This window comes from Gordionus sp. m RMFG-2023, chromosome 1 (genome assembly GCF_954871325.1).
Source record: "Gordionus sp. m RMFG-2023 chromosome 1, tfGorSpeb1-WG-v2, whole genome shotgun sequence".
NCBI lineage: Eukaryota > Metazoa > Nematomorpha > Gordioida > Chordodea > Parachordodidae > Gordionus > Gordionus sp. m RMFG-2023.
The window spans coordinates 72,392,801-72,403,710 of NC_088775.1; the positions used below are offsets into that span (position 1 = coordinate 72,392,801).

General features: G+C 27.9%; 1 protein-coding gene across 1 annotated transcript; it reads left to right on the top strand.

Annotated features, from left to right (window-relative positions):
* The first annotated feature begins 2,265 nt into the window (after positions 1–2,265).
* On the top strand, positions 2,266–8,435 carry LOC135929536 (zinc finger MYM-type protein 1-like). The gene is made up of 3 exons (XM_065466157.1): positions 2,266–2,287; positions 6,295–6,489; positions 6,904–8,435. Exons 1-3 carry the CDS (start codon positions 2,266–2,268, stop codon positions 8,433–8,435), a joined length of 1,749 nt encoding a protein of 582 aa, XP_065322229.1.
* The last annotated feature ends 2,475 nt before the right edge of the window (positions 8,436–10,910 follow it).

The window sequence follows — 10,910 nt, forward strand, 5'->3', positions numbered from 1 at the left end:
ATATTACCTCTAAAATTATTCGTATTACCAATAGACGTAGCTAACGCTCCCGAATAATGTTTTTGACTCATAGACGAGTCGGCATCATTAGATGCCTCAATATATCTGTCGGACGAATGCAACGAAGAAATTCGGTTATAATCGCCGTTTTCTGTATTATCCAAAACAGGATAGTTCTCGTTAGATGGAAAAGATAATTTCCCATTCGAACGATTATTGTGGATTAAACTATTCATAATATTATTTATGTTGAACTTCGAATTCCACCCAAATTTCGCAGCATTTCTTTTAACGTTATAGATTCCTTCTCCTCCATCGTTAGCAATTTTAGGTTCCTTATGAATGTTTTTGTATTCTGTGTCTCTTATAGGAATTAACTCATAATCCCTGATATTGGACTTGAGTAATTTATATGGAAATGGATGAGAATATGTACGACATTTATAACATTTATTAAGAGTTAGTGGTTTGATTGATTCCATATTTAGCATGTGTAGAATTTGCCAATAATAAAAAAATAATAGATGAACGGAGGGTTAAAAAATCATTTGTGCTATATACTCTCCAAAAAACAATATTTATTATTCTAATCATATATTATATTTACCAAAAAGATGTAATCGTGCGTCTTAATTGCTGTTTTTTTTACAAAACATTAGATTTATGATATATATACATACATCATATATTGAGATTTTTTTAATTTAAAATTTTAATGACAAGTTTTTATTTAGTATAAAAAATAATTAAATATTTGGTGAATAAAATTCTTTTTAGCCTGAAAAAGGTTTTCAATGACTACATTGCATTTGTTTAAGAAATCATTATTTTATTTAAGTCATAATAAGGTATATATTAGAGGTGAGCGCGGACTAATTATTTATTCACGGCCCACTCGCTCACGGTAGCAATAAAAAAAATTCACGCCCGTTCACGTTTACCACTAAAAAAATTCGACCCGACCCGCCTGCTCATGAAAGGCAATATTTTGATTCAATCCCGAAAATTCACGGTGTTTTTGAATTTTTCAAAACTATTGCTAATATTTTACACTGTTTTGGATTTTTTCTATTTATTTTTCTAATTTCAAATCCATATTAGTAACAAAATAAATACAATCTATAAATCGAAATTTTTATTTAGAAAAGAAAAATGTCCATCTCTTTTTATTTCTACTGTATATTGTTATTTGTCATATGAGCGATGAATTTTTTAAGTTCATCCTCACAGCTTTTATCGGTAGATGATGTTACTTCATCAGATTTAGAAATTCTCTAAATTTTTTATTTAGAATACACTGTCTTTTATGAGTGTAGGATGTATTAGGAAAGTTATATGATAGTTGGCATTGACCATAGAATATACGGTTTTTTATAAATTTAGGATAAATTAGGAAAGTTATAGACGATAGTTGGCATTGACTTATGCATATCATCTAGTTTTATATAATTTAACATTTTTAAGGTTGTTTTATATATATCTTCCTTCTCTTCTTTTAAATTCGGATTTAGAATTAAGCCTACTTTGTAATGGCTGCATAATAAATCTTTCTTTTAAAAGAAATCTTGTTCTGTTTTTTAAGGTTTAGATTATTATTGTATCATATTCAGAAGGTTATGGATAAACTTCATTTATATGGGACGAGAATCTGCACTCAGATTATCCGAGCATTCTTTAAATATTGGTAAAAATTTATCTAACTCGCATATGATGTTGATATCAATTGTGGCTAATCTAAATTCTTGCTTACTAAACAAGCCCATATGTATTTCAGAATATGATTTTAAGAAACTCTGTATAATGATGTATACAGAGTTCCATCTCGTTATTACATCTTGTTTAAGAGCGTGGATTAGCTTGTTATTGGCTATAGATTGTTTAAATTACACCATTCATATCTAAATTATATCAGTTAAACAATTGTCAAAAATATAATGCATAATATTATTTAGTATGACAGCGTTTATTCATCTTTGAATGTACTTCTTATAAAATTTGCTCCGTTATCAGTCACACAACAAACATTTATTTAAAAAATTTTCCTTCTAAAATTGAATTGACTATACTTTTAATATTAAAGCCAGTTTCATTTCCTTTGTGGCCAAAACAATGTTTTTAATTCAAGATCCTTAATGATAATATGTCCTGAACTTCGATTTTTATAGTTATCCGTCAAAATATTAGTGGTTATGGACAAGTAATTATTTGATCATGCTTTTAATCTTAATTTTAATTTCATCGTATATTTTTGGAGCTATAGTATTCATGAGAGTTTTCCGGCTCACAAGTATATCTTTCATATTTTGTTGTCCATATGTAACACCAACATTTAAACTCTTGGCCTAGCTTGTAAAATCCTTCACTTTCTGTTGCATTTAAAGATCGAAGATCTTTACAAATAAAATATAACTCACTTTTCTGTAAAAGGTTTAAGCAAAATAAGTCTCGCGATAAAACACCTAAACATAAAAAGAAAATAGAACTAACAGCATGATACCGGATGTTGTTTATAAAATGCGGAAGATTTTTTGTTTCAAAAAAGGAAAATTAAATTAGAAAATTTATATTATAATTATAAAATTGCAAATTTATATTTATAAAAAAACAAATTTAAAAATTAAAATATCCGATATTCACGAGAAATTTATGTTCACGCCAGATCACGACCGGAAAAATTTTTGGGAAGGCCGGTCACGTCTAATAATTTAAAATTTATTCACACTCACGCCTTGCCGTGGCCCATCGTGCGCCCACCTCTACTATATATTACTAGATAACCCCCCCCCCCCTCTCAATTAAAAATATAATAGGGTAAATTATCTGTCTCTTACCTAATTTTCTTCTATTTAGATAAAATATTCTTAGAAATTTCTTATTACATTTAAAATGTGCGAAACATTTAATTTTGACAAAATTTCACATTTTAAAAATTAAATTATAAAAAAATATGAAAAGGGGCACACTACCCAAAGTTGTTATAACTTTGGCGGGGCATTCCCAAGCACCTGTATCCGAGAAGTGCCCCTTCTAGTATGGGATCGATGTTTGGTCTTTTTTACTTCCAGTGCACTTATAGTCTTACCTTACTAATAGGGACTCTATTATGTTTATCATAACTGTGCACCCCTCCCCCTTTTAAATTAAATAGTATATATTTGCAGTTTTAATTGTTAAAATGAAAAAAACAATGGCTCAACTAGCACTTGGGTAAAAAAATCACATTTTCCAAAGAGGCCACAAGTTTATTTTACTAGTTTATTCTATAGCTCAAGTCTCATAATTTAAAATAAGAAAAAATTTTTTTTTATAAAGATGATAATAATTTATATTATAGAATTAAATTTAATGTTTTATAGAATGCAATTACTAAGTATTTTTTTTTATTATCATTGCTATTTGTGCTTCTATATTATTTGTTTATCTTGAATCTTGATGTTAATTTTGAAAATTTCTTATTTTGCTCATAAGTTTTTATTTATAGTGTCTATCAAGCGAGTTGAAATACTAAAGTAAAATATATAGATTAAGCATTATGGCCGTGTTCTGATAATTTTAATATTTATTGGCTTTTAGTCTAGGATATAAATCTTTTGCACTAGGAACCCTACTTTGGTTGGTTTTAAGTATTTGTTAGCATTGTTTTCTTATTTTAGTCTCGTTTTTTTTTATTTTCTGTCGTTTTTTTGTTTTTCTTGCTTGTTTCTTTGATTTAAAATAAAAAAATTTTTTTGGGGTTTAGTCGATATTAAATAGCCAGCTATTTAGTAATAAGCGACCCAGGACATGGCCTACATATTGATTTTAGCTTTGGAATTAATACCTTCAGAGGATTCAAAATATTATATAAACTATTCTACTTCTTTAGCTATTAAACAAACTTAAAAATTTACAGTGTAATAAATATATTCATAACTTAATATTCACAGGTTAATAATCATATTCACAGTTAAATTATTCTATTTAAAGTTTAATAATTATATTCAGAGTTTTGAATTTATTTTCACGGATTTTTAAATAAATGCTCAGTTTTAAAATTATTTTCACAGTTTTTTAGTTAAATTCTCAGTTTTCCTCATTATTTTAGGTACCATATTGGGCAAAATCTAAATACTTAGGACTATGAGCAGCCAATAAGTTTCTGTACCGAACTATATACCATGGGGCCCGCTTTAGCCTTTAGCTAAGGGTATGCAATAAAGATAAGGATTAGTGTCTATATTAGATAATAAGAAATACTAATTTTATTAGAAGCCAACCCACTAGACTTAGGCTGCTGAACAGCGTAAAAAAGCGCGAAGCAGCCAATAAGTTTTTATTAATTTTTACCGAATTACGCGGTTCAGACTAAGGCCTGATACAAAACTCGTGTAACACGTTAGCGGTTAGCGCCAGGGGCGGACTGGCCATAAGATCCAGTGGGCATTTTGCCCACGAGGCTGCGAGAAAATGTCGATTTTGAGGCCGATGAGAGGAAAATATCAAAAAAGAGGCCGGTAGGAAAAAAAACATTATTTTGTTCACATTATTTTCTCTTATCATTTATTTATTTTTAATGATATCTATTATTTGAATATAACATTCCCTGAGAAGAATTATCATGTCGTTTACTATATTTGAATGCATAAAATATCAATTACGTCGCTTGACGCTATATATCATTTACCACGTGCTTTTCGTTTTTTTTTTCAAAGGAAGTGAAAACGCTTATGTTTGAGTCTGAGTAGAGTGAAAGCTAAGTTTTGATTAATTTATTATATTAATTTTTATACATTAATTTATTGTATATAGGAAACTATAGTGATTGATTGTATTTCTTCTACTTAATTCATTGATCCTTTTGAGCTTGGGCTTGAGTAGAGTGAAAGCTAAGTTTTCATTTATTTATTTAATTTTTATACATTAATTTATTGTATATAGGAAACTATTGTGATTGATTGTATTTCATTGATCCTTTTATGCTTGGGCTTAAGTAGAGTTAAAGCTAAGTTTTCATTAATTTATATAATATTTTTATACATTAATTTATTGTATATAGGAAACTATCTTGTTCTTAATTCATTGATCCTTTTGAGCTTGGGCTTGAGTAGAGTGAAAGCTAAGTTTTCATTAATTTATTATATTAATTTTTATACATTAATTTATTGTATATAGGAAACTATTGTGATTGATTATATTTCTTGTTCTTAATTCATTGATCCTTTTGAGCTTGGGCTTGAGTAGAGTGAAAGCTAAGTTTTCATTAATTTATTATATTATATTTTTATACATTAATTTATTGTATATAGGAAACTATTGTGATTGATTATATTTCTTGTTCTTAATTCATTGATCCTTTTGAGCTTGGGCTTGAGTAGAGTGAAAGCTAAGTTTTCATTAATTTATTATATTAATTTTTATACATTAATTTATTGTATGTAGGAAACTATTGTGATTGATTGTATTTCTTGTTCTTAATTCATTGATCCATTTGAGTTTGGGCTTGAGTAGAGTGAAAGCTAAGTTTTCATTAATTTATATTATATTTTTATACATTAATTTATTGTAATATAGGAAACTATCTTGTTCTTAATTCATTGATCCTTTTGAGCTTGGGCTTGAGTAGAGTGAAAGCTAAGTTTTCATTAATTTATTATATTATATTTTTACATTAATTTATTGTAGAGGAAACTTTTGTACGCCTAATATTTGTATTACAACAATTTACTGATCATTAGCAAACAAACATAATATAAGAAAAGAATCAACTTTATATACTATTTTTACACGTAAATTGAGATGTGTGTAAATAGTCAAAAGTAAAAAACTTATTTATATTTCATAACCCAAAGATAGTAATGTTTTTTTATTATTATTACTGGCTGGTAACATAACAGATTACTTTATGCTTTATATTAAAATACAATTCTTTAAAAAAAATTATAATAAATTTTATTTTAGTTGAATTGATATATTTTTAAAAAACTTATTTATATTTCATAACCCAAAGATAGTAATGTTTTTTTTATATTATTACTGGCCGGTAACATAACAGATTACTTTATGCTTTATATTAAAATACAATTCTTTAAAAAAAATTATAATAAATTTTATTTTAGTTGAATTGATATATTTTCATATATGCATAGAAATGCCAAAAGGAAATTTAAAGGTGGAGCTGAAAAATTAAGAAAAAAAATGCTGCTGGTCTCAAAGCAGCTGGTGCTGATCCAAAACAACTTAAATTATCTTTTTTTGATAAATCAATACCAAGTATTTCAAATACTATTACTTCATGTAAATAAACTATTTTTTTAGAGATACCAACAACTGCCTCCCATTCACCACTACCTGAAACAACTACCTTATCTGCAACATCTTCATGTATTATGGCATCAGTTCAATCATTGCCACTATCCTCACACTTGTCAGAAGCAACTACATCAATAATGCCTTCAGATATTTCTCAAAGTGGATTATCAGAATTGATATGCATACACATGAAAATTCTAAGTTGCAATTAACAGCCACTATACCTCAAAAACTTAGATTTTTAATGCAACATCCTATACAACCAATAAACATTAAATATGATAAATTATATTATCAAATGGTAATGAGTGAAAAAATACCTAGAAAATGGATTACCATAAAAATTATATGCAATAAAGCCCAAGCTGTGTACCTCAATCTGCCTGGCATTTGCAGTATATGAAAACACTTTCACAACAGGCTCTACAAATTTTCGTCACATGCACTCATGAAAATTCAAAAGTGCATATTAGTGCTGTCGAGGCCTACCTCAGAGCTTCAAAAAACTAGTCATTTAATAATTCAATTAGCGTTAAAATATTAAATGAAAAAAATCGACAAATTCATAACAATATCCACATATAAAACAAATATTTGAGATAATAAAGTTTTTAGGTAAACAAAACTTACCATACAGAGGATCAAATGCTACCGAAACACTTAGCCTCTTTGATAATGAAAATATAAATCATGGCAATTTCCTGGAAATGATCCGTATTATATCAAAGAATGATCAAATACTTAGAGATCATTTAGAGAAGGCTATTTTAAAAAGCAAACGTAGAAAAGATACGCTTAAACTGTCTAACAAATCAAAATCGAAGGAAAGAGGTTCTCTCATAACCTTGTTGTCAAAAACAACTGTCAACAAAGTTATTGATGCTGTTCTTGATCAAATCAGGAATTTAATAAAAAAGGAGATTGGTAACAAACGGTTTAGTTTGCAAATGGATAGTACTCAAGACATTTGCGTTTATGATCAAGCAACCATTTGCCTACGATGCATATATAATGGTAAAATAACAGAAAGGCTTTTTGCTCTTACAAAAGTTACGAACTCTTCTGGAAAAGGATTTTTTGATATCTTGAGTGAATGCTTTTTAAAACATGGAATTCAAATGAGAAATATAATTGGAGAATCATTTGATGGTGCTGCAAATATGCGGGGGGAATTTGTTGGGTTGCAAGCTCTTATTAGACAAGAGGCTCCAGGTAGCTTGTATATTTGGTGTTATAGTCACATATTAAATCTCTGTATATGTGATTCATGCGATAATATTGAAGGCAAAATTTTATTTGGATTATTGAACAGACTAGCAACTTTCTTTGGTGAATCATATAAAAGGATGGACGCTTGGGTAAAACAGAATAACTCAACTGGCCAAAATAAACTGAGAAGGCTGCAAAAAATAGGTGAGACAAGGTGGTGGGCACGTGAAAAAGCCCTTAAATGGATATATGGCAAAGAGAACTTACTTCCAATAACGATAAGTGCACTTCGATTTATAATAGATAATAAATCATTTGAGGCAAAAACCTCATCAGAAGCGCAGTCGTTGATAGATAATTTATGTAAATTTAAGACTCTTAGTACAGCTGTAATATATTTGGAAATTTTTGAAATAATGGGGCCATTGTCATTGTATCTTCAAACCAAAAATTTAAATATTTTGTCGGCATGGAAGATGATAGAAGATGCTAAGTCTTCTGTGTCATCGATAACTATTACATCAATTCAAAATAAAGCAATAAAAATGGCTTCTGATTTAAATGAAACACTTTCATATTTAAAGCTTACGGAGAGTATCTGTGTACAGACTGCTCTACCAAAAATTCGAATAGGACGAGCAAAGAGAATATATAGTGATGAAGGCCAGAATAAACGTCCTCAAGAATCGATTGACCTTTATAGGGTTGAAGTATTTCGTCCTATAATTGATCAAATTATAAACAGTTTGTCGGAACGCTTTTCTGCGAATAGAGAGCTTATTTTGAATGTGCGATATTTGCATCCAAGGCATTTTGATGACATAAATAGCAAAGGTATTTCTGAAATGGCCTTGGAAAAACTGGCGCAATTGGCAAATATATCGAGTGATAAATTACATAACGAATTGTGTCATTTTCTAGTGTATTCAAAGATTTAATAGCAGAATTAAATGAAACGGACGATGATATCTTATGTACAAGTGAGGAGTCGAATGAAGAAGATGGAATACTACAATATGATAATAACTCGAAGTGTGATAAATGTAACAATTGTTTAATATGCGTGTATGAAATTCTTAAGAGGTACAATATGCATACAAGTGCATACACTAATTTATTTTTGGCGTATGAATACATTTTAACTTTATCATTTACGCAGGTTAATTGCGAGAGAATATTTAGCAAATTGAAAATTATAGAAAAAAGACTGGGAGCTAATATAGGCCAAAAAAAATTAGAAGCGTTTTTAATGAAGTCAGTTGAACGAGAACTATTATCGCAGATTGAAATAGAAGATATTCTTGTTTATTTACGCAAAGGTTCAAAGTTAATGAGAGATTTATTAACATAAAAATTATATATTATTAATTCATTTATTTAAATCTTATTTATATCTATTACAATATGATCTCTAATTTTATAAGTGCAACAATTTTATTCTCTGTGCAATATTGTATAATTGTTATAATTTTATATGTGTAATTAATTGATTTTATATATTGAGTATGTATTATATTATATTTAACATGTGATGTATGATTTGATTTTATAGTGCAATATCATTGTAAATCTAATATAAAATATATATGTGCAATGAATATTTTTTTATAAGTGCAATGAATATTTTTTAATATGTGCAATGAATATTTTTTTATATGTGCAATGAATATTTTTTTATATGTGCAATGAATATTTTTTTATGTGTTCAATGAATATGATTTTGGATGTGCAATTTTTTAAAATAAAATATATGATTATCGTGTCATTATTCTTTTCTTTTTTTTAAATGTAAATTGTTTGAACCTATAAAAAATAACAAGTAATAAAAATATATAATTTAAAGAAGCCATTTAAGGGAACCCGGCCGAAGGCCGGGCAAAAGCGGGCCGAAGGCCTGAAAAATAGGGGGTATGGGGGCGAAGCTCCCATAAAAATGAGGCCGCTATAAAAAAATGCCCACGAGGCCGTATCGTCGCCAGTCCGCCCCTGAAAGATAGGAGTCAATGTTTATGTCAGATGAGTGGATATATTATTTTATTAAAGACCAAACCTACCATATTCGATAAAATCTAACAAAAACTAAAAAATAATTTTATTTGAAACTGTGAAAACATAAATTAAAACTGAGACTAATTATTTAAAACTGTATATTTCGATTATCTACAGTCCAATTAAATGATATATCCTTTATTTTCTAGTAAAAAGAGATGTTATTATAAATAATTAAAGCAGAGGTTGGAATCTAGATTAAATAGGAATTCGGCTCTTGTTAAAAATAATTTTTAAACGGCTCTTGTTCCGGTTTAAAATTTTTAAAGTGGTTTCGGTTATTAAATTTAGCAATCCGTTTCAAACCCAAAAATTAAAGTTACTTAAGGGCCTTTATATTTTGGCTGCATTAAGGTTGTGGGGGCACTATAGGAAATATTGATTCAAATCATTATACATAGTTACGGGTATAAGAGTAATGCTCCATAGGTGTAGCCAGGGATGCGAACCCATAAAAATTTTTGGCCGGGTTCGGTTCGGTTTAAGGATAAAAAATATTAGTGGGTTCGGTTCAGGGAAATATTTATGAACCCGGGTTTGATTCTGGGTTCAGCTTGGGTTTAAGAATTTTTGAATTGATAAAAAATATTCTATATTTAAATCATAATTAAAAAACTAGACATAGATTTGGTATAAGTCATGTATCAATTTTAAAATTTTTATTTAGATGTATTTCTTTAAATTAACAATACCCAATATAATAATTTTTACTTTGACTTGTTCACTTTCATTTTCCTCTAATTAATAGTCTTTGAGAATAAGTTAAAAATTAAAACTAAATGAATTTAATTCTTTAAAATATATTAGCATTCCAATAGGAATCTTCGGGAATAAATTAAAAAAAATTTAAAAATGGCGTAAATGAATTAAGTTGTTTAAAATTTATAAGCACTTCACTTAATTGGAAATTTGAAAATATTATAAAATCTTAATTAAATTATTAATATTTGTATTTACAATTATACAAATATCATATATGATTTTAACAATACACTGAACAATTTTTTCAAATAATTTTGAATAATAGCCGCTATTTTAAAAAATTAATTACTTTTACGAATTTTTCTTTCAAATTCTTGTTTATAGTGATATATTATATATGTTTTTGGGGAAGAAATGGGTGGGAGGAGGACATTTTAATTAGCTTATATGAAAACAAGCAAATTTATGAAGGGGGTATCTCACCTTGTCCATCCCGGCTACGCCTATGATTAGTCTTTTTATAGAGTTTTTTCATAAATGTTTAAAAAAATAAATATAAAATATTAAACCTTGTGTTATGAAAAATGAATAGTATATCCTCAAGCAATTAATTTTTATATATAAATTTAATTAGAAAAAAAAATATATAAATTAATTTAATT

Bases quoted from the DNA above. Each gene is read 5' to 3' on its own strand.
- LOC135929536 (XM_065466157.1), top strand. From the start codon at position 2,266: ATGAGAGTTTTCCGGCTCACAA. The intron at 2,288-6,294 runs GTATATCTTTCA...CTATTTTTTTAG, and splicing joins GAGAGTTTTCCGGCTCACAA to AGATACCAACAACTGCCTCC. The intron at 6,490-6,903 runs GTTGCAATTAAC...TAAAGTTTTTAG, and splicing joins CATACACATGAAAATTCTAA to GTAAACAAAACTTACCATAC.